This window comes from Lepidochelys kempii, chromosome 20 (assembly GCF_965140265.1).
Source record: "Lepidochelys kempii isolate rLepKem1 chromosome 20, rLepKem1.hap2, whole genome shotgun sequence".
NCBI lineage: Eukaryota > Metazoa > Chordata > Testudines > Cheloniidae > Lepidochelys > Lepidochelys kempii.
The window spans coordinates 22703648-22728706 of NC_133275.1; the positions used below are offsets into that span (position 1 = coordinate 22703648).

The following is a 25059-nucleotide window of genomic DNA, read 5'->3' on the forward strand; positions in this document are numbered from 1 at the left end:
AGTTCAGGCTAAGCAGTGGCAGGACATTCTAGCTATAGAAATCAGACAATTACATGCACCCTCTGACAGAGATACAGTGATTGTAACGTGGCAGCCCGGCCTAGGTGGTAGAGCACTGGACTCAAGACCTTGGGTTCTGTTCCAGCTCCGCTACTGGCCTGCTGGGTGAACGCCTGCTACTCACGTCTCTCTGTGCCTCGGTTTCCCCAGCTATAAAACGGGGATGATGATACTGACCCTCGATGTAAAGCAGTTTGAGATCTACGGATGGAACGTGCTAGTTAAGATTTTTTCGAGAGAGTCTCCTGTATATAATATATTTAGACAGAAGAATATATTATATACACTCACACAGAGAGAATTCAGACTGCAGAATATTTGCGCTACAGACGTTTATATACCCACTCTTACATAAACAGACTGTATGTATATATTCCCTCATCCAGCCAGTTACAGAGTCTATACATTATATTTGCAGGCACCTGGAATTCAGACAATGACCACTGGATATTTATCTACAGAGAGAAGGTAGACACACAGACTCATGCTCCGGTAGAGATGGCCATCTATACTGCACAGTATATTCACACTCAGGATTCCAAAACATTTCCAATGCCCCCCCCACACACACACACACACAAAGGGGTCTTGATCCATAACCCACTTGTATTCTGTTCCATCTAGATCCTTAGTCTATACCCCTCACCACCACCTCTGACTCTCATTCACTCCCCCATGCACCCGGCACAAGGACAAGCTCTCGCTGTAAATTAATTGCCTATTTCCGGATTTAAAAACAAATCAGCGCAAAGGGACAGGAATCGTTTCCAAGGGCGGGGCAGCCGGCCCCGTTTTTGCCACTTTTGTGCTCAAGCTCATTCGCCTCTGTTTGGATTCTGAGCCCCGGGCACTCCTACAATGCATGGAATCAGAGTTTAAGGGCAGATCCTCCAGGCTGACCTCCTGCACAGGCCACAGACCCCACCCAGAACCCACACACTAAACCCAACAACAGAACCTAGAGTAGACCAAGGTAGTAACAACCGTCAGGAATCTAAGCTACCAGTGCACCACACCGAGCCTCTGCGGCCAACCTGCTTACGGAGGACGCTGGCACCATCATACACACATGTGCGAGACCCAAAAGCCGCAATCTGCCTTCGGGGCAGCAGAAGCAAAGTCGCTCTGTGGCACCGACTAACTTCACGCCAGCGGCCGCTGCACGGCTGCAGATTATAAATTTAGATTCATTTGCCGCTTCCCACTGGCAGCATTTCTTCCGTGTCATGCACCGCACAGGGAAACCATCCGCAAAACTGGGGGGGGGTGTTGGGGGGGGGAGGCTCTGTTAAAAGCCAGACAAAATCCCCCCCTTTTCCAGAAGGGATTGAGTTGGCATCCAGCTTTTTTCAAGAAAGCTTTTTGCTTCCCATCAATTATTCAGATTCCCATTCCCCCCACCGCACCTCCCCCCAATTCTCTATCCCCTTTACAATTCCAGGCCTTTTCAATAATTTAATTTGCTTTAAAAACTCAACAAAACAAAAGCATGCCAAGTAAAAAGAATCAAAATATATCCGTGATATTTAAACCAAAAAAGCTTCTGATCCCAGACAGATGCTCAAACAGGCCCCAAAATCATTTTTCTTTTGCACCTTCCCTTATTTGGACGGACTCTCTCAGTTTCGCAATGAATGCCCCACTTCCATTTAACTGAGGCTGGTGAAGAACCAAAGAGAGCGGCTGATATTTTGGTGGGGCCATGGGACCAGAGGCCTGGGAGGGAGCGGGGGAATGCTATTCCCAGCTCTTTCTCTGTCGAAGGCAGCAAGGAAAGTTTGAGAGTTTGTTATAGAAATCAAGTCCAAGTGAGATCACTAGTGGAGGAGGAAAGGAGAGGGGCAGATGGAAAAAAGGTCAGTTTCAGGAAAGGAGTTAATAATGGACAACAATAAAAGCAACCTAACGAGTAATTAAGGACTTCCAGCACATTTTGCTAATCCAATGTGGGGGGGAAATCCTACAAGGGCTGTTTTACACCTTTACACCGTGATTATAGACTCATCCTAAATGCGTACTAATGAAAGCAACGGAGTAAACAGCAACTACCCTCCTCCCCATATTGGGAATGTTTTCACTTGGCAAATGCCTCTCTCAAAGGAGAAGGAAGAGAGTAAAGACAGAGACATGTTGGATCTGGGGCTGGATCCTCAGCTGGGGTCAATCAGCCTAGCTCTACCGACTTTGGTGGAACTAGGATGACAGACACCAGCTGAGGCGTCAGCCCCAGGCTCCACTCTGAGATTTGGAAACACGGTTTGGGAAGGAAAAGGCCAGCAGAGCAGCCTGAAATCCAGAAATCCTAAATGAAGACAAGCCCACCGAGCGATCACACATTGGACACACATTGTGCCACGGAGAGACCTTCGTTCCCCAAACCACACAAGGGGCCGGGAATTTAATATGGATAAGCAGAGGCTTGGATAAGCTGGGGACTTTCTGACGTTGTTAGCATACACGGGGGAACATGACCTCATTCTGGATAAAGGAGTTATTTGGAGAATCAAAGCTCAAATAAACAAGGTTTCAGTGTATAGATTACACACAGACGCACAAACACACACATGCACAAACACACACGTTCTCTATACAGATTAATACCCGAAGAGTGGAACACCAAACAGTCATCACACTTTGTTTGTAAATCTATATCTGAGCACACCCAGTACACTGCAGCATCTGTGGAAGGGACAGCTATAGCGAAAGTTGAAAGCATTTCCCTGTAAATATGTATTTACACACTCATATGCCATACACACATGTAAAGGGGTACACTGTACGCACGTGTGTATAATTATATCTATAGCTACGTATTATCTGTGTACTTTATATACAGCTGCTAATACATGTATGTAAAAACACACACAAACAGCAGCTGAAGATATTGTGCATTTTTATAGCAATAAAACACAGGAAAACACTTATTTGTATTGTTCAGTTTGCGCGTGTATTTACTGATCTTTTACTTTGTATTAAAGTGCTGCTGAGTGTGTGTGTTTGTGCACACACTCTATGTACTTATATAATCTAAAAATGACAATCAGAAATCCATGGTAAAATAAAATTTTTGTGCTTGTTGTGAACGGCCGCACCCCTCAACATACTATAAATATCTGGGCTTAATTCTGATCCAGCAAACTCTCCTTGAGTTCAGTAAGTGATGTTCCTAAGTAAAGGCCGCAAAATTTGGCCAGCAGCCGTGTTTAAAATCCTCATCCTTAATGCTGCGATAAAGCCGTCCTTATTCCACAAAAGTTCCTGGACTCGGCAGTCGGACAAGACTCATGTGAGTCATTGATCCAAGCGTACCCACCATCCTAAGACCTGTACTTTCACCACAGATTCCTCTTTGGCACTTTTAGATCGTATAAACTTACAGGGTCAGATCCTCAGCTCTATTGACAGTTATGGATCTACAGTATATAGAGCTCATATATAAATATATATTGTATTGTTGAGTGTGAGTGTGTGTTTGCATTGCAGATATTCATGCCTTGCCGTTTTGTCTATGAAATATGCACAGAGAGTAGTAATAATACACAGATATGTAGACATCTGTAGTTTATAGAGGAACCTAAAAAATTACATCTGCACTGGCTGGCTAACTTCTCACTGTATAGACCCTTACTCCTTAAAAAACAAAATGTGGAGTGTATTTGCCTTCAAAATTAAAAAACTATATCCCAGTTCCCAGAGCACATTAAAATATAAAAATTAACAAAACAAACAAACAAGGACTTTCAGAGGAAAGTTTCCACTTTAAAAAATCAGCAAAAGAAAAGGAAAAAACAGTCAAACTGACCTTTCATTTTTCCATTTTCTACTGTAAAAAATTTTTTTTTGCTCAGTAAGAAAACCGAGAAACTGCCCATTTCGTAAGCCAGGGGCTGGCATTCCAATGAGAATGGAAAGTTGTTTACAGTTTGTAATTAAGTTTCTATTGATAGCCCCAAACTGTGAAAGTTTATAAATATCTTAATGAATTGTTTGTAAACTCACCTGAATACTGTCTCAACACTGCATAAATGTTTATTTATAGGCTTCGCTAATTTCACTCTCCCTGTTCAGCTCATTGTTTCATTCTTTGTGTGTGTGTGTGTGTAATATTTTTATGCTTTCATTTCCCTTGCAAGTACCTTAACTCCTTCAACAGTCAGACTCTTTTCCCACCTCCTTCCCCAAAGTCTGAAAAACCCACTCTTTGCTCCAATCTTTCCGATGCCTTTTTTTAGAAAAGACCACTGGCAAAACTCCCATGGACTTCGGCTAGAGCCCGAACTGACTGAAATAAGTTATCGTCCTGAATTCTTTTTTCCCCCCAAAAGCTCCTCGTGTAACAAATTCTGCTCTGAAGATCAGGAGGGAAGAGTCATACCCGTGGGGCAAAATGTCTCACAATAGCGTTTTGGATGGGGCTGCTTTCAAACGACCTGTAGGGTTTTTGTTAGTCGGTTTGTTTGATTGGTTGGGTTACCCAAAGCAGGCCACATCTTTCTATGATTTTCTAAATAAATAAGGTCCAACGCTGCCAGGGCTTGCTAGCAGGCACAGTGGTAACACCAGTCAGGTCAACAAATGACTGCATCCAATAGTGAGGATTTACAGAATCAACCTGAGGAACAGTCAAGGAAAATTGAGAGAGGAAAAGGTGAGCAAGGATTTGCTATATAAAACCCATTCGTGTTCGGGAGGCTCCTCCAAAACAGGCCAAGATAAGGAGTAAGCGAGCTGGATTTTCCATCTGCACAGCTACATGTGTGTGCAAGCAAATATCTTTCAAAATACAACCAGATGGAGGAATAGGGACTGATGGCCCAGCTAACCACACCGATTGTCCAACTCTCCGGCCAGTGAAAATGCACTTCCCCAAAGATTTGCCTGCCAATTTTAGGTGGGTCAGAAAGGCCCAAACTCTGTTCCCTTTATTAGAAGGCCGCCAAGTCATGCAAGCAGAAAAATCCCCCCTTAATTCCCAACGTTAGAAAACAGAGGGTTCAAAATGCATTTGAAAGGGGGGTGAAAAGAACGCCAACTTATTAAGGAAATTGGATTTGGAATGTGTAACGAATAATTGCTTTAATGGCTGACATGTATAGCTAGGCTAGATTACACATGCACACATATTAGACACTGACCCAGATACTAGATTCATTTTATACAGTAGGTTGTTTGTGTGTGTGATTGGATATATTCGAATGCTAGAATCACATATAACATGATAGCCACACGCTGATAGAGAACATATAGGATATCTGGAGGCACAGCTACAGGGGTGCAGGACTGCACACCGCAGGCCTAAATTGGAGTGATTTCAGTGTGCAACACAAGGCTCCGCACAGAGCCTGATCTGAAAGTGTGAAATGCCTCAGATCACCGGTCACTTTTACAAACATCGGCTGATGTTTTTATGTGTGATGTATACATATGTACACACATTATGAGGTATGTGTAATTTGTGTGTGTGTTATACATAATGAGTATTGTGTGTATATTCAACATTCACATATATACACGCACACACACCATACATACGATATACAAACCTATATTATACATACAGGAATAGTGGGTCTATACATAATACACACACGATATATAAACAGACCCATCTAGTATTATGTGTGTGTATGGCATGTATATATTTGTGATAAACATACACAATATATATATCATATAAAATCTGTATATTGCATATGCATTATTATATGCAAATCCATATTATACAGTAGAACCTCAGAATTACGAACACCTTGGGAATGGAGGGCATTTGTAACTCGGAAATGTTTGTATCTCTGAACAAAACGTTAGGATCGTTCTTTCAAAAGTTTACAACTGAACGTTGACTTAATACAGCTTTAAACTTTATTATGCAGAAGGAAAACGCTGCTTTTAACCATCTGAATTTCAATTAAACAAACACAGAAACAGTGTCCTCACCTTGTCAAATCTTTTTTATTTAAACTGTCCCCCTTTTTTTTTTTAAAGTAGTTTACATTTAACACACCCATATGTACTGTATTTGCTTTTTTTTTTTTTTTGTCTCCAAATGAGGTGTGTGGTTGACTGGTCAGTTCTTAACTTTGGTGTTCATAATTCTGAGGTTCTACTGTATATATGCGTGGTTAGGATGTATATGTGATTAGACTATATAAACGCATCATACGTACTACATACAGGGCCACATATTATCTACAATGTGTACAGTGTACACACAAATATTTAATATATGATTCTACATAATATATATGTGTGCATGGATGTATACTGTATATACTTGTATTTTACAGACACCTCATATAACATATACACACACTAACCACATACAAAAACAATATTGATTACACATTCCAAATCAAATTTAAGAAGTCTGTGTATATATGTAATATATATATACACGTACGTACGTGTGATAGAGATATATAAAAAATGGATCTATAATACACGTGTGTGTGTGTGTGTTTGTCTATATAAAGTGCTTTGAGACCTACATATGACAAGCACGACATAAGAGTTAAATATTATTAATTATTATTATTATATAAAAACATGTATACCCACTTATATATACACACATACATTATATCAAACACACACAAGATCGCATATCAGCACATAAAGGCCAAAATGAAATACAAATAACCTGCCTGATTTAAGTCAGTTATCAGAATGGCAAATAGTCAAAAAAAAAATAATTTTTGCAATGACTCGAAAGTCCCCACCAAAATAGCGTTGGCTTAAAAAACCAAAAACTCAACGCCTTGGCTCTCTTTCTCGGTCTTCTCTCTATGTATTTCAAACATGCTCCTCCAACTCCTCCTAGCTAGCAGATGTGTATTTTATTTTATATTTGCAACGTCACAGGGATCGGGGGGAAAAAATCTTTGAAAAAAATAAAACCCAGAGCTGATTGTTAGCAAAAAAGAAAAGAAGAAGAAGAATACGAACACTTAGGAGTGATGGAATTGGGCCAGGTGAACTGCAGAACTGTTAGTAAGCAGACGAGAGTTCTCCTTCATCCAACAATAAAATAAACACTTACAGAGCAGATGCCACTTAAAAAGCAAGTGGCACCAAAGACATGCGACATGGAAGGTAGTTTGATAATTTTTTCGCCTCCATCATGACAACCCTGCACCCCTCCTGAAAAGCTCTTCTGTGGATTCTGCCCCTCTTAAATCTCTCCCACCAACTTCAGCCAGGCCAGAACTTCCCCACTTCTAGCACATTATTTCAAACTCGGGGTCCCAGACTGCTTCCGAGGCCAAGCTTTTGGGGCCAGATTCACCAATAGCGTACACTATTATCATGCAACAATTTACACCAACAGAGGATCAGGCCCTCTGTTGATCGGGACAGCAGGATCAGGCTTGCCGAGTGCTAAGATCGAGAAATCCAGTTCGAGGGGCCGATATGGGAGTGCCCAGGATCGGGCCCTACAACAATAACCTCGTTCAGAACTTCTCTTCAGCAAGGCCGCAGGTCCAGTCTTTGGGACTCTCTCCTAGGGAAGGGAGCGGGAGAGACTGCACTGGTTGAACTGGGACAGCGGGTGATTTTAGATTGCAAATAACAGGAAAGGGGGGAGGGGAAAAAAACACTCTCCTCCAGGAACTGAAACCAGGGAAATCAGTTCAGAAGTGAGCCAGGCAGGGGCAGAAGGGCAGTGGGGAATCTGCCAGGCTGGATTTAATTCACTGGGCACAAACAAGGGGTGACTCCGAAAAAGAAAGCTGGGTTTTCCCTCCCTGAGACAGAAACGAAACTGGTCGCTCCAGGCTGGCAGGGTCCCAAGGACGGGACGAACACAGAGGAACTAAAGAACAAACAGATGCAAGAAAATAACCCTCCAAAAATATTCCAAAACTTATCCCAGAAATGGCAGGCCTTGTTAGAAAAGTTTGTGAAAAATACAGACAGACCGACAGATAGTGTGGAGGGGATAGAGAGAGACAGAGATTCTCATGCTGTTTCTCTAGTTATTAAGATACTAGCCAAGTTTGTAATGCTACCTATGTAGAAAGACAGGACCTAATGTGAGGTAGATATATAGCCATTAAAAATGTAGGCTCGAATGCTAGATAATTATACAGAAATCTGGGCACACACACACACACATATATGTAAATAAAATACAGTACCGAATGCTAAAAATATTCTTTCCAAGCCTGTGACATTACAAAAAACGCAGGTTTTGGCCTGGAGGAGGGGGGGAGGAATTATGACGCAACATTACAGCCTAACTCTCCCACCCTTCCCCAAAAAATGGATTCCTGCCCAACTAACGAAACATCGTGAAATTATAACGAAGTTGACTGTTGTCACTTCACTTTTTCTTTTTTTTTTAATTAAGTGACCCCACTTAGTTTGGCTTTGGTTTTTTAAAGCCTCTTTGGTTTGATCTTTTTTTTTTTTTAGGGTTTTTTTTTTTAGGTTTGAATCCCTGGAATGATGTTGTAATTATTGTTTTATTGGTAACAACTGTCTTTTAATTGTTACATAGCACCCCAGAGCATCGTGGGGAGTGGTGGAGTGACAAGAGAGATGCCTTGATAAATAAAATCATCATGACCAACAACGCTGCTTGTGCAAAATACATTTCTCTGGACACATATGAGTACTATAAGCTATCCGCTGTTAGTTGCAGTGGGCAACGCAATATATCATTATGTTGCAAAAATATGCAGGCCTCCAACAGACATGTATGATATTTTATGTATTGCATGTGTTATACACAGAGGTGCACGATTTACCTACACACCAATTCATATGTATCACCTATATATGACATGCACACACATTGGCTGGTATCACATAAATGACTGAGCATGTGTATACAATATACACACACACGTATCTTAGGTGTGGTAGTTATATTTTAGAGAAATTAAATACGAGGTATTTTAGGTATAGTGTGTGTGTATATACAATTGATATCATGCTATGTAAACTCTTAAATATAAGTTACCTTGAGTACAGTATGTGTGTGTTCACACACGGTATACTATATTATATAAATGTTAGATTCAGTGTCTGTGTACGTATTTGTAATACACACACACACACATTATACCTAAGAAAAATATATTTATAGCTGTATCACACACTCGTAGGTACACGCTGACGTACATATGTGTGTATATATAATTATAGAGATGTACATACTATGCCAGATACCTTATATTTATAGAGACATTTTCATCCATAAACATTAGGCGCTAGTTGCTTATTTCCATACCTAAAACTGCCAATCATTTGTTAGGTATTGATAGTAATTGCTACTGAAGTGTAAAGGACCTAATAGAGCCCATCAAGAGCCATCATCACCCCTTTTTACCAAAACAAAACAAAGATACTGGGACCACATTGTTCCACCCCTAACTCTCCAGAGTAACTTGCACCAGTTAAAAAACACCCCCCAGAAAGGTTTTGCCCCTCTTTCAGAGTCAAATGCTCTTTCAGAATCAAATGCTCATTGTCATTGTAATAATTCTCCTGATCTCATGTCAAATCCAAAATTAAAGGCAAAACTAAAGTGAATTCATGATATTCTTCCATAACCAATAATAATAATAGTCCGTTCCATTTATTACTTACTGTTGATTAAGGAAAGGAACACTTTCCCAGCCACTGAAAAAACTTGTATCCCCCCCAAACCATTGTTCCCACCAAATGAGCAAACAGATATGCAAAGTTTCTTCACTGTGCTCTCCAAAAGTGCCCCAAACCACAGAAATTACAGCCAATTAGAAAGATCTATCCATGGCAAACCTCAAAAATGTGATTCACATTATTTGCAGCCAGCATGGCAAAAAGGAAAGGAAGAAAATAGAACAGAAAACAATGCCTTGCTAAGAAGCAACTCCCATTTCTGTGTATCCATGCTGCTCACAAGCCCATCTATGTCCTTGGCTTGCTGCTTAAGCAAAAGTCATTTAAAACAATAAAAGTGCAATGTCATTTTAGGGTTATTATTTAAAAAAAAAATAAAGCCCTGGTTTTCCTTACAGCTGAGTTGCTGTATGTAAAAAATAAAAACAAAAAATGCCAATGTGTAACTGACAAGGACTTTAAAATATTTAAGGGCACTGAACTACACAAAAGGTCTTTAAAAAAATAATCAGATCTTGGAAAGGACATAAATTATACCCTTCTTACAAAAATAAATGAAAAATATTTCAACATAAGAGGATTTGTTAAAGAGCATCAAATAATGACAAAATATTCCTCCGAATGAGGCATGAAGTTAGGGTCAGTAAGTGCAGAGTTTAAGGGGAGCTCGGCTTGCCTGCCCCACTCTTAAAAGCAGACCTGCGAAAGGTCTGTCCAGGAGTCCCCTGCCCTGTCCTCCGCCGTGCCTAAGGATACCGGCTTCGGAGGGCTGTAGATTAGCTGGGGGGCCACGTTCCCTTTCAGAAGATGAGCTGGGAGATGGAATTGGAGCCGTTACTTTCCCCCACCTGAGTCGGATCTAGAGTCCCTGGTAAAACGCTTCACAGCTATGGGACAGGTTGGGGGAACTGGAAAGTTGAAACAGACAAAAGCCAAAGTGTGTTCGCTTCACGAAACTTCCTTCTGGGGGCATTAAAAAACATACCGATGTCCAGCTTTCCCCCTCCGTGGGTCCGAACCCCCCTCCAAAGAAGTTACATGATCGGCTCCAAAGACCTGTTTTAAGCCGGTTTCACCCCCTTTCCCAGCAGCAGCTGGATTTGTCCCTCATTCAATTGCAAAGTGTTGGTTGGTTGGTTTGTTCTTAATTATTTGAGTGGAAAAATAAAAAAGCTTTTGGGTGGTTACAAAATAATTTCTTAGCTGCATTTCAAGACAGTGTCCCGTCCCGTGCCCCCCCCCCCGCCGACTCAGAAATGTCACCATATTAAATTTGACAACTTGAGTTCATCCAGCAAAGCTAATTATATGAAATGCCTTTTCAGGGAACTCTGAGCTGAAGAGTTAAGATAATTCCCCGGCCCCCCGCACCAAAAAAATCCACCGTTTTAATTAACAGCAAAATCCAACATTTCTTTGCTCCACAAATTGTATACCGGGGCGGGGGGGGGGGATCAAATCTATCACCAGAAGACCATCAATTCCACACCTCCAAACCAGACAGCGATCTAATGCAAACTGTGCCCTCCTTTTTCTTTTCTGTTTTTGCACGGTTAGAAATGTTGCATTGATTACCCCCCCCCCCCGGCTTGCAGCTTGTAAATTTCAACGCCTTTCCCCCGCTCAGCTCCAACAACTCAGCGACCGTGTAAACAGCTCCCAACTCTCCGCTTTTTGCAAACTTCCTCTGCTCCAAACGCCCCCCTTCCCCGCCGCCCCGTTTTGCACCATCCACAGGCTCGCTTCCCTTCTCCCTCGAGAAATTGCAACCCCCCCCCCCGCAGCCCCCCGAGAAATAAAGCACCGGTTTGGGCTGCGGTGGAAGGAAAGTGCGGAACTTTCCCACCCAAGAGAGAGAAACCCCCCCCTACCTGAGCCGAGCGGGGCGAACGCAACAGGCGAGGGAACCAGGCAGCCCCCGAGAACCAGCCAGGGCCGATGCTTCCCCTGGCATTTCGGAGCTGCCTGGATTTAGCTCCCGCTCGGAACTGGGGGGGGAGGGGGGGTTAATTTACTTCAAAACAAAAAGTCGAGTTGGGCTGGGGGGGGGGGGTTGCTTTGAGGGGTGTTTTTGTTGTTGTTGTTTTTTTGGAAACAAGCGAAGATCTCCGCTCCCAGCAGCCGCAAACCCAGACAGGCAAAATCCCCTGCAAGTGCGAGCAACTCCTCGCATTGGCGACCGACCTTCGCGGTAAACGCCACGGCCCAGGTCATAACAGTGCAGATCCATATTAAAATCACTTCGACACGGGTACACTTCCCTCCCCACGTCCCCCCCCCAGCTTCCCCCCCCCCCGCAAAAAAACAACCCAACGACCCAGCAGAGCTGCATGCATTAATCCGGCAACCCCCGCTGCCCTTCTCCCCCTCCCTCCCTTCCTTTCTCTCTCGCTCTCTCTCTGGTTTTTAATTCTTGAAATAAATTTGGGAGAAGCGCCATTTTCTGAGCTAAACCCATGTGCAGTGAATCTAACAAAGAGCTTGGAAACATGCCATCAAACCCTCTTTCTCTGCAGAAAGAGAAAGAGAGAGAGAGACAGGGGAAGAATTTTTGTTTCAAACAAAAACCCAGCACAGACAGACAGCAATAATCCTCCCCCCGGCGACCCCGCCGCCGCCCGGTGCCTGGCCCACACCAACATTAAACCGGGAGCAAACCCGACAGGAAACTTTCACACACACAAAATGCAATGAAAGAAACAAACAGAACTTGCTTTTCTCTCTCTCTCTCTCTCTCTCTCTCTCTCTCTCTTTGTTGTTTTTTTTTTTGTTTGTTTGTTTGTTTGCTTGTTTGTTACCTGGGTCAGGCAGTATGGGGAGTACATGGTTATTTTTGGAAAACAACTGTTGCAGAATTTTGTTTCATATGGAGAACAGCTGGCTAGCTGGCGGCATGTCTAAAGCGCCGGTGGCTTCCCTCTCTAGTCCATGCTGCCGAGCGGTAACCCCGCCTTGGAGCTCTGAAAGTGAAAGTTTAGACACAGTTTGGAACCGAGAACACTTTTGCCTTGAGAAAGCTTTTAGCTCCCTCCCACTCTCCCCTCCCCTCCCCTCCCCTCCCTCTCTCTCTCTCTCCTTCCCCCCCCCCCCCCCCGCCCCCAGCACATACACACTTTGTATTCGGAGCTCTTCCCTCCCCTTCGCACCGGAGCCCGTCGGGGGGAGCGAGTGACTCCCTCCGATTCGGTTCTGCGGGGTGTGTGCACGGCGTGGGCTGGGAGCAGCCTCGCAAGGGAGCTGGGTCATTGCAACAAGAATCAACTTTTGCAACCTTCTAAGGGTCTAGCCCCCCCCTCCCCCCCCGGGAGTTAGAGACGTGCTTTCACTGCAAACCCGCTGCTCTTGAGCCGAGCCCAAGCACTGGAAGGAAGCAAATCCGAATTGCTGGGCAACTCGCTTCATTTGCGACCAGTGAGACACAGCCTTTGATTTGGAGCCGGAGAGGAGCTAAAATCACTGGCCTGGCCTGCTCTGCCATCATCTCACCCAGGCTCTGTGACTCCCCTCTTCGACCTGCTTTGGCCAGGCCCGTCACTTTCCCGCAGTGCGGGGCTCCTGGCCAGGGTCGGGGGGGGGGGGGGGCTTATGCCATTTGCAATGGGATGGGCGCAGGGCTGTACAGATCTTTGCCCCCTAGCAAACGAGAGCTCGGCTGGAGCCCCGCCTGAGAACAGAGAACTGGGGCGGGGGCAGCTCTTAGTCTGCCATGGGACACAACGTAAACCGGGGCGGGGGGGTCTTTGGAGGAACTGACCCGGAGAAAATGTACACGCTGGCAAAGAGGGGGTTAAGGTTTTTCCCTTGGACTCAATCCTGTTCCGCATAAACTCGTTTTTTAAATGTCCTTGAGTTAATTTATTTTATTGCTAAAGAGGTTGGCTTTATTTTAACAATACACCCGATTGTGGTGCAAAGGGGAAAGTGTGCTTTAGCATGTGATAGACGAGTGGGTCTGGAGATCAGATAGATACATAGATAGATGGGTGTGTATGGACATTAGATAGATGGATATAAAGATAGATAGATGGGTGTGTATGAAGCCAGGTAGACTGACAGACAGGTTGTTTAGATTAGATAGATAGATAGATAGATAGATAGATAGATAGATAGATGATGATGAGGTGTATGGGGATAGATGGGTATGGAGACGGATGGGTGTGTATGGAGATGGATGGGTATGGAGACGGATGGATGGGTATGGAGATGGGTATGGAGACAGATGGGTGTGTATGGAGATGGATGGATGGGTATGGAGATGGGTATGGAGATGGATGGATGGGTATAGAGACGGGTGGGTGTGTATGGGAATAGAGACGGATGGATATGGAGATGGGTATGGAGACGGATGGATGGGTGTGTATGGAGATAGATGGGTATGGAGAGGGATGGATGGTTATGGAGATGGGTATGGAGATGGATGGATGGGTATGGAGATGGATGGGTGTGTATGGAGATAGATGGATGGGTATGGAGATGGATGGATGGATACGGATAGGGATGGATGGGTATGGAGATAGATGGATGGATAGCTATGGAGATGGGTATGGAGATGGATGGGTGTGTATGGAGATGGATGGATGGGTACGGAGATGGATGGATGGGTATGGAGACAGATGGATGAATATAGAGATGGATGGATGGGTATGGAAATTAGATAGCTGGATAAGGGCTGGCAGGTGACAGGTACATAGCAGGCAGAGAGACAGCTTCCCACTCTAGCCCCCGGATCCCCAGTTGAGTCCCAGGGATTGCCAAGCCAGGCCCTGTCTGCCCTTCTGCTGGGTTTCTCTATGATGTTGTTTTTCCAGCTGGGTGCGGGGGGTCTTTCCTGCCCTTCTGCACCTGCCACTGAGCAGCCCTTGCCCAGCCCCTGGTTGCATTGGGCGCCCCACTGGTGAGCCCCATGGGAATCCAGCGCTGGAAGCCAGGAGACCCCGTTCCCCGCAGCCAGGGTGTGATGGGGCAGCCAGGGGGCAGCTTGGGCCCATGCACAGCAGAGAGCAGTCAGGGGCAGGGCTGAAGGCAAGCTTGTTAATTTCACCCTGGGCTGAACCAGGTGTCTTCTGCAAGGGGCACCTCGCTGCTCTCAGGGCTTAGCCTGGAAGGCTGGCTTGGGGTTCAGGGGGGTCAGTGGACTTGTGAGGCATCAGCCCCCTTCATGCCCATCCCCTTCCAGAGTGGCATCTCCTGCAATCATGCCCTCTCTTTCCAACAGTGCCCCACTGCTGAGACACTCGCTAACCTCCCCGCCACACACACACACACCCCATTTGCTCCAGGAGACAACAGTGCACTTGCAACTCGAAGCAGGGCGTTTAGAATTACCAGGAGGGAAGAGGGCTAAAGTTTCATCTTAATATCCCCAATTGAAAGCCCTGCTTTGTTTCTGAGTTGCTGGGGCAGAAACTGGGGAGGGGGGGGGCAGGTGGGGGAGCTCAGAGATAGAGAGAGGGTTTCAAGCACAGATCCAAGAGCTGCCAAGGTGAGCGGGTGGGAGAGGGATAGGAAGGGAGAAAGGGGAAAAGGCTACCCCCACTCAACAGACTGGAGCGGACAGAGGGAGCGGACAGGTCCCTGTGCTGCCCCTTTATCCAGACTGGACATTTTAACTAAATGGGGGGGGGGGAGCTTGAGGGAGTGTATGTTTCCCTGTATGTAAAATCCTCACTGCAGTTTGTGTTTGACTTTACTCTCTTGAAAATGGATATACACACACAGGACAAACAGGGGATACACACACAGACAAGACACACACTAGCTATGCAGGCACACACAAGATACACACAAACACACACAGACACAGATGACACCACACACACAGAGTATACACCCAAAGGCGGGATACACACAAGATACACACCCACACAGCACATGCAGAGTACACCCAGAAGATACACCCACAATACACAACACACACATGCACAGGAGGTGTCCTAGAGACACACACAGGTGTAGAACAGGTTAGGAATTTTCCAATAAAATGATGTTTTGTTGGAAAAAATGTTGATTTGTCAACAGCAAAACATTTCCCAGGAATAGGTTGCTCTGGACAAATTCCTCATTCTGTTTTTTGGGGGTTTTAAAGGCATGCCATTGGCAAAATGCAACGGTCCATTTTTAAGTTCAAAACCACTTTTGCATTTTGCAATGGTAGTTAGTTCACAGTTCAAAAAATGTAAAGCTGGTTTTTGAAAAAGGCCGACATGGGAAGGAAACGGTTCGAGCTTTTACCCAAAGATCTCCTTTCGCTTGGCCCAACCTCTGTGATTTTTTTCAGATTTTCGGTTCACGGAAATTTGCGATTTTGACTTTCCGTGATGGGAATACCTCCCAAAATCTGGCGAATTCCTGCCTTATGGGTAAGCCCATCTCCCTCCCAGTCCCCCAGGGTACGTCTGCACTGCAGCTGGGAGCAACCCTGGAGAGACAGATGCAAGCGAGCGAGGGACAAGCATTGTGTATGTCGCGGTTCCGGTGGCAGCTCGGGCCCACCTGACCTCCAGGCAGCTACCGTGAATCTGGTTACCCTGGCTGGAGGGCTTGCTGCCAGCTGCAGTGTAGACACACCCAGAGAGGCCACATGAGGTGCCTTTCATTTGGCACAAGACCAAGGACCTGAGCACTGTTGCCTCCGTGCGTTGGGAAATGTCCACCCAGACCTGGCTTGGCCTTTTGGTCTTTCAGGCTGGGTTCTGTGCTGGGGCTGAAGGCACCAAGGTGCCTGGACCTGCTTGGAATCAGGTCCATCAGCCCCTCTCCCAACTCCCAGCCTAGGTCTCAGTTTCACATGGGAGGCAAGTGGCCTGTCAAAGTCCTGGGACTATGCACAGAGAAAAGGCAATCCAGATATAAGATGGGCAACCGCCCACCTCTGTCTGGCTCCTTATCTGCCCCGAGCACCTCAGCACCAACCCCCACACACACTCTCACAAAGTAGGGAAAAATCAGTCTCCTTTTACAGATAGAGAAACTGAGGCAAAGAGCAATGAAGGGATCACAGTGAGTTACAGGGCAGAGCTGGGAAGAGAACGAAAGAACCTTGACTCTCAGCCTCTCCCCTCCCCCAGCTCTACCCCCGCCCCCAGCCTCTACACCCCCCAAGAGCTGGGGATAGAACCCAGGAGTCCTGACACCCAGCCCCCTGTTCTCAGCTCCAGACCCCACCCCCCCTTCCTACTCTTTGCAATAGAATCCAGTTTTCTGCCTACCTGGGGTCAATGCCAGTTCAGCTGGCCTGGGTCCTCCCCATCCGCCTCTTGGGCAGTGAGCTAAGGGGGGAGGGACACACCTTAGAGTGGAAGGTGCCAATCAGGCTGGAGTCTAGGGGAACAGGTTGGGAAGCGAGGAATGAGACATGGGGCCTTTCCCCTCTCGGGGACACTGGCTCCAATCCGGCCCCACAGCAGAGGGACTGGGTGGCTCAGGGAGATGGGAAATGGGGCATGGGTAGGGCTGCCACCTGTGAGATACAGAACCCCATTTTATCCAAGACAGCTACGTCCAAAAAGGGACAATCCTGGGAAAACCTGGACAGGAGCTCACCTAACACATGGGGCTTTTCCCCTCTAGGGGGCGCTGGCCCCAATCCCGATCTGGCCCCAGGGACTGGCAGGCTCGGGATGGGAGGAATGGGGGTTCTCCCCTCCACATGGCACCAGCTTCAATCCAGCCTGGCCAGCCGTGACCCAGGCTCACCCCGCCCCAACAGGCTGTCTGGTATCCCCCAGGAGAGGAATTTGCTGGCATCAGGCTGCCTCCATTGCCGGGCCCAGCTCCCCCAATGCCCACCAGCCACCCCCGCCGACATGGGGGGCTGAGGCGGGGGAGGTCTCAGATACAAGCCCCCATTGAGCTACCTCCTTTCCCTGGCACCCAGGCATCACCCTCTCCATTAACTCTACTGCAAGGCCTTGGCACAAAGACGGGCTGCCCCCACCTCCTGGCGGCCCCATTTTCCAACTGCGAGCCCAGCTGTTTGCCACAGCACCAGGCAGTGCCCGTGCCAAGCAATGCGCCCCCTCTGGGGAGGGGCTGGCACGCGGCTGTTGCGCCTCCCTTGTTCTATTGAGCGCCTTGCCGCGGCACCAAGCCTGCCAGGGAGTGGGGCTCAGCTTTAATTCAGGCACCCGGCCCGGTGAGCCGGGGCAGAGTGGGGGGAGCTGCTTCCCCTGCCATCTGTCGCCACTCGGTGCCGAAGGAGACACGCCATGCAGGGACTGGCGCATGAGGACAGCAATTGGAGGGAGCTGTCCTGGCTCAGCCCAGCCAACAGAAGCGGGTAAAGCTTTCCTTGTTGGTGCCCCAGTGCCCACGGTCTGTAGGACCAGGGTCGGGACATTCGGCAATGCCACCCCAACGCTTGCACAAGACAGAAGGCCCTGTGCCACGTGGCGGCAGTCGGGCCAGAGGGCTCCCAGGCAGCATTGCCCAGGGAATAGGAAATAGGTACATCTCGAGGGGCGGGGGGGGAAGGCCAATAAGGTGCACAGAAGGACCCATGCAGCAGGGGGAGATGAACGAGGTGCCACGGAAGGACCCGCACAGCAGGGGGAGATGAACGAGGTGCCACGGAAGGACCTACGCAGCAGGGGGAGATGAACGAGGTGCCACGGAAGGACCCGCACAGCAGGGGGAGATGAATGAGGTGCCACGGAAGGACCTACGCAGCAGGGGGAGATGAACGAGGTGCCACGGAAGGACCCGCACAGCAAGGGGAGATGAACGAGGTGCCACGGAAGGACCCGCACAGCAAGGGGAGATGAACGAGGTGCCACGGAAGGACCCGCGCAGGAGGGGGAGATGAACGAGGTGCCACGGAAGGACCCGCACAGCAGGGGGAGATGAACGAGGTGCCACGGAAGGACCCGCGCAGCAAGGGGAGATGAACGAGGTGCCACGGAAGGACCCGTGCAGCAAGGGGAGATGAACGAGGTGCCATGGAAGGACCCGCACAGCAAGGGGAGATGAACGAGGTGCTACGGAAGGACCTGTGCAGCAGGGGGAGATGAACAAGGTGCCACGGAAGGACCCGCACAGCAAGGGGAAATGAACGAGGTGCCACGGAAGGACCCGCACAGCAAGGGGAGATGAACGAGGTGCCACGGAAGGACCCACACAGCAAGGGGAGATGAACGAGGTGCCACGGAAGGACCCGCACAGCAAGGGGAGATGAACAAGGTGCCACGGAAGGACCCGCACAGCAGGGGGAGATGAACGAGGTGCCACGGAAGGATCCACGTAGCAGGGGGAGATGAACGAGGTGCCATGGTAGGACCCGCGCAGCAAGGGGAGCTGAACGAGGTGCCACGGAAGGACCCGCACAGCAAGGGGAGATGAACAAGGTGCCATGGGAGGACCCACGCAGGAGGGGGAGATGAACAAGGTGCCACGGAAGGTCCCACACAGTGGGGGGATCGGGAATTTCCCCAATCTTGATACGATCCCAAGGCAGCCCCCTTCCCCAGGTGTCTGCGGGGACACTAATGACTCTTGGATCAACTCAGTCACAATTATCCAGCCATTGCGAGGAACCTGTGATTACCAGCATGCCACGGCGCAAGGGGGGCACTGTGCCAGGTACCTCCAGTGGAGTGAGCGATGGAAAGATCCCTGAGCCAGAGCCATCCCAGCATCCACACCCCCAGCCATCCCAATCCCACCCAGGGGGCTGCAGGGCTGCTCCCTACCCCCATCCCATGTGGATCTGAGCCTGCTGGGGGGAGGGGGCACTGATCTCAGGTTTAAGGCAAACCACCCAGACCCCAAAATTTGGGGTAACTCCCCAGGCCCCTCCAAGCCACAAGGGAGCCCAACCAGTAGAACAAAGCAGGGTGCAGGGCCTATGAGAGCCCCTCTGGGGCAGGCTCCAGGGGGTGCACTTCCCCCACAATCCCCCTCATGCATTGCAGCCCCAACTCAGCCACCAACCCAGCTGCAGACCCCCAAGTGCCAGTGCTCTGAGTTCAAGGGGTCTCAGTCTTACCACTCAAAGGCTCCCTGCGCTTCCCCACTGGTGGAGAGGCCAAGGAAAGAATGAACCCTAGACAGTGACCCCTCCCGACCCCTCGGGAGTGGCTGTGTGTGCCCCGCACCATGCCAAGCTGGTATCTCAGGTCTGCCGCTGCATTAACACCAGGCATAAATCAAACCCAAAGTGACAGTGGTTCCAGGCCGGGGCTCGGCCTCAAGTCAGGACTCCTGGCCCTGGAATGGGAGTGGGGCCGAGGGTTTAGAGGTTCTGGTCCCAGCTCTGGGAGGGGAGTGAGGTCTATGAAACACACCATCTCTTAGTCCAGCCCTTACTACCATCTGTCCCCACCCACAACTGCCAACAAAGGGGCCAGGAACAACCCTTCCCTCCCCCACCCCCGAGGATAGAATGTGCTGGGGAGTAATCATCATCCCTTTGCACCAGTCGATCTCAAAGCACCTTACAAAGGAGGTTAGGAGCATGATCCCCATTGTACAGACAGGGAAACTGAGGCACAGAAAGGGGAAACGACTGGCCCAAGGTCACCCAGCAGGCCAATGGCAGAGCCAGGAAGAGAACACAAATGTCCTGAGTCCCAGTCCAGCGCTCTAGCACCCGGGGAAATGGGGAGCTCAGGGCTCGGATAGCAGTGGGGCTCTGAGTCAGGATTGAGGGGCACCGGCAGACCACTGTAAGAAGCTTTCCCGATGCCCGTCTACACTAGCCAAGCCTGTCTCTCCCCCCAGCTGAGTCTGGTTTCAGGGACCTCAACGACACCCCCCCCCACGCACTCAAAACGGCTTCAACTTTCCACAGGCTGCTCCCTCTGCTCCTCCTGTGTGCGGAGGGGGGGGGCATCCTCAGCTCTCACAGCTGTGCCCCTGCCCAGCTCCTCCTAACTGGGCTGATGCCCAAAGAATGCCCAGCCATGCCAGGAGCTGCCGCCGGCTGGGGGATGGGGGGCAGCTGGAGGCCCGGGAAGGGGCGGGTTTTACAACACGCCACGGAAGGCGGCAGGGTCTCTCCGGCCCACCCCTCTCACCCACCCTCAGTCTCCAAGTGGCATGACTGCCAAAGGGGGAGGCCACTGGGTAACCCTCTCCCTTGCCCGACTTGTGTGAGCTGAGAGCACCCCCATTCCAGGCCTGCCCCGCCCACCTCCTCACCTTTGGGGGGGAAAGAGAGACCATCTGTGCCCCTCCCCCCCAATCCCTCTTCACTGCCAAACCTCTGATACCAGTGTCTGTTTCATTGTGCCCAGACCTGCCAGCTCCGTGCCATGCTCCTGGCGCCTCCCCGCCCCGCCCCCCACCCCCAGCACTTTGTGCAGTGGGGGAGGTGGCTCTTTATTTTAAAGCTCTTCATCTGGGGGGTGAATTGGAGATTCCCAGTAAAGCAGCCATGGCAAAAGCCATGTGGATGCGGGATTCTGAGAAAGCAAATCACCCATGCAGAGCTCAGCCGGTGCCCCTCAACCCCGACCGGCCGCCCCCTGCTAGCCCAGCCCTGGGCTCCCCCCATACACACAGCTCCGTGGTGCCCCTCAACCCCGACCCGCCGCCCCCTGCTAGCCCAGCCCTGGGCCTTTGCTGAACAGAAACTGTCACTACCCAGACAATGAAAACACCCAAGCTTTCCTCTCTGAAAGGAGCAGCAATTAACCGTTAGTCAGCACCCAGCATGGCCGGAGCAGACCTGACTAACTCCGTATTAATTATGAATCACATGTATTACAGCAGGGTAGTCCCATGGTGGGGTTCCCTGGGATGGGGGGCAGGGCCCAGGATGGGGAGCGGGGTTCTCTCCTTACCCCAAAGCATCAGGGCTGGCCAGGGCTCTGAGGTGGCACCTGGCAGTCTCTCTCTCAGGTGCTGGCTGGGTGGTTCTTGCCCCCATGCTCAGGGTCTAACTGATCCCCCTATGCAGGGCAAGGGAGGAATTTCCCCCCCAGGTCAGATTGGCAGGGACCTAGGTGGGGGGGGGTTAACCTCCCTCTGCAGCTGGGGGGCAGGTCGCTTGCCAGAGTTCGCTGGGTATTTCCCCCTTCAATCCCTGGGCCCCTCCTGTCCTTTTCCTGGGGCTCTACACGCATAGGGGAGCCCTTGGACCCAGGCACCACGCAGACCCCCTAGGGCTCCTTCCAGAGGCCTCAAGGTGCTTCACAAATGAAGGTGAGGAGCCTTGTCCATTATCCCCAGGTCATAGCTGGGAAACTGAGGCACAGAGCGGCACCGGGCCCTGCCCGAGGCCACTCGGCAGGTCAGTGGTGGAACCGGGGTTCGAACCCGCGTCTCTTGCCTCCCCTTCCAGCGCCCCACCCGCGGGCGCGCTCTGCAGCTTGCCAGCACTCCCGCACGATGGTGCTAGGAGCGAGCGAAGCACGTGGACAGACAGACGGACGGACAGGTGGGCATGGGGTTATATAGAGAGCCGGACCGTCACCTTTGCGGAGTGATGTGCACATGGGAAACGCCGCCTAACTGGCGAAAAGCCTGTCAAGTCTTAAGAAGCCTGGGGATGAGAATTCATTTGGGTCCAAAGGTAAATTCACGGGCAACCAATCGACCGATAAAGGAGCCAAAAGCCCTGCACCGTTCTCCCAGCTGCCCCTCGTTCACCCACGCACTCAGTGCTGCCCACTCTCCACCCTGATTTGTCTTAAAGCCCCAGCTCCGGGAGTCGTGAGATTACAGGCGTCAGTCGTTTTTCAAAGTCCGTTTCCAGCCCCTGGGGCTGCAAGAGAGCCCCCTTCCCACCCCCTCTGAATGGCGCCACGCCCAAAAAGCCAAGCACTGATTCTTTTAAAGCCGAGCTCGTGATCTTTAAGTTGGTCTCGCGATTTCAGGGGTGGCATGATCAGGCACACTCGGGACCGGCCCCGCTGCCCCCCTGTCACTTCCCCGCGCGCTGTTACACTCTATCGGGGGCATTTGTCTCCGTAACTTCAGGGACGCCCCCGTGGCCTTCAGACTAGATGTTCGTACAGCGCCGCGCCCAACAGGGTCCCGGTCCGTGGCCGGGGTTCCTCGCTGCGGCCGTCCGGCGCCTAAGGAATAGATACTAAACCCAGCGGGGCAAATGGTGGGCTATTTGCTTCGTTGCCAGTCCTGGCAAATGAGGTTTTGAACATGGGTTGGGGTCAAACCCGACACACCATTTCTCAGCATTTTCGGAGAATCCCAAAATTGAAAAAAAAAAAAATTACATTTCGATTTTAACAGAGAAGAAGTTTTGGTTGCAAAATTTTGCCCAGCCCTGAACGGCCTCCGGTCTCCGCCGACCTCCGGATCAACGACCCGGCAAGTGAGACCAGCGACCCCTTGGAGGAGCTGGGCCGAAGCGACTGACTTGAGGTCGCCCAGCAGACCGGCGCCAGAGCTGGGAATAGGACCCAGGTGTCCGGGATCCCAGTGCTCTTATCCACCAAGCCGGACAGCCTGGGAGCTAAAGCTTCAGGGCTTAACCTGATCTCTTAGGAGAGACCAAGCTCATCTGCCCCCACGAAGCTCTTACGCCACATCTGCGACTGCGGGGCTCTGAAATGGAGAATATTATTTACTTGGACGGGACAAACGAGTGAATATCCCCCCCCCAGTTACAACGGAATATTGTTCGTTTCTCTCTCGCCGATATTTTGATCATGACGAGTCATTAACGGAGCTGGCTGGACAATATTTCCACACGGGCACCCCCCACTTCATGAAAAAATTCCACATTTTCCGGTGGGGGGAATCAAGCCTGTTGGGGGGGTCGGTTGCTGGGGGAGCAGAAGGGGGGGGTGGCTTTTTTTTTTTTTTTTTGGCCCCATCAAAACTTCAGAAACTGACCAGAATGAAGCTGTGGGCCGGGGTGGGTCCAGGACATCAGAGAGAGGAGGCGGGGGAGGCCCCAGGTTTGACGGGACCCTCTTCTGCGCCTGGGGGGGAGTGGGGAGAGGAGCTGCCCAGCGGCCGGGGCTCCAGCGGCTCAGGGGCCAGCGCCAGGCGGTGTCTCGAAGGGGAAGGACGTTTGGGGTGGAAAATGTCGCCGAGACGGGCTCCCGGCAGCCGCTCTCCAGCCGGGACCAGGCCGGTCCGGGTCGGAAATCTACCAGCCCCGGCCGGCACCGGGGCCTTCCCGGCGAGCCCTTCCCGCTCCGGATTCCCGCCGCAGCGGGAAGGAAACGCTGCCGGGGTCTCCGCGCACGGGATTTGTTCCACAGACGGGGGGGGACAGTCCCGGGCCGGGCCAGGTCACATATTCGAGCCAACCCTTCCTCCGACAATATAGCACTTGGCTCGGGCTCCTTATTGTTGTTGGGAGCGGGAAAATATTAAATCTGAAACCAGGCTCGTCCAACATATGGAACAGATTGAAGGCCCCTCCACTTTGTCCCCCCCCCCTTAATAAGAAAATATCTTTACTAGCAAGGGGGTGACGGGGGAGCCCCGGGGACTGGGGAGGGACATCGCTCGACTCGGAGCCGGCTCCGCTTTCGAACAGAGACTGTGCCGGGCTCAACTGAGTATGGGAATGTGGGGGTGGCGGGGGGGGTCGAGTGATCGTGTGCAGCTGCAGCACTGAGCGGGGGGGGGGGAGCAGAGGGGCTGTGAGGGTGCAGGGTGGGGGGAACTGGGGCGCAGAGAGGATGGGGGAGCAGAGGGGCTGTGAGGGTGCAGGGTGGGGGGGACTGGGGCGCAGAGAGGATGGGGGAGCAGAGGGGCTGTGAGGCTGCAGGGTGCGGGGGACTGGGGCGCAGAGAGGATGGGGGAGCAGAGGGGCTGTGACGGTGCAGGGTTGGGGGGGACTGGGGCGCAGAGAGGATGGGGGAGCAGAGGGGCTGTGAGGCTGCAGGGTGCGGGGGACTGGGGCGCAGAGAGGATGGGGGAGCAGAGGCGCTGTGAGGGTGCAGGGTGGGGGGGACTGGGGCGCAGAGAGGATGGGGGAGCAGAGGCGCTGTGAGGGTGCAGGGTGGGGGGGACTGGGGCGCAGAGAGGATGGGGGAGCAGAGGGGCTGTGAGGGTGCAGGGTGGGGGGGACTGGGGCGCAGAGAGGATGGGGGAGCAGAGGGGCTGTGAGGGTGCAGGGTGGGGGGGACTGGGGCGCAGAGAGGATGGGGGAGCAGAGGCGCTGTGAGGGTGCAGGGTGGGGGGGACTGGGGCGCAGAGAGGATGGGGGAGCAGAGGGGCTGTGAGGCTGCAGGGTGCGGGGGACTGGGGCGCAGAGAGGATGGGGGAGCAGAGGGGCTGTGAGGGTGCAGGGTGGGGGGGACTGGGGCGCAGAGAGGATGCGGGAGCAGAGGCGCTGTGAGGGTGCAGGGTGGGGGGGACTGGGGCGCAGAGAGGATGCGGGAGCAGAGGGGCTGTGAGGCTGCAGGGTGGGGGGGAACTGGGGCGCAGAGAGGATGGGGGAGCAGAGGGGCTGTGAGGGTGCAGGGTGGG

At 50.7% G+C, this 25059-nt stretch overlaps 1 protein-coding gene across 7 annotated transcripts in view; it reads right to left on the minus strand.

Moving 5' to 3' along the window:
- The window catches only part of NFIX (nuclear factor I X), a 70176-nt gene that overhangs the window by 32983 nt on the left and 12134 nt on the right, over positions 1-25059 (minus strand). For 3 of the 7 annotated variants that reach the window (XM_073318187.1, XM_073318189.1, XM_073318188.1), the window contains exon 2: positions 12468-12629. The exons of 2 other annotated variants lie outside the window; for them this stretch is intronic. In XM_073318187.1, coding sequence (XP_073174288.1) covers positions 12468-12494 — 27 coding nt within the window. In that variant the 5' untranslated portion in view covers positions 12495-12629. Of the gene's footprint in view, positions 1-11540; positions 11635-12467; positions 12630-12782; positions 12856-25059 lie in introns of those variants that run through there. 2 more of the 7 variants (XM_073318190.1, XM_073318194.1) reach the window with 2 other exon arrangements.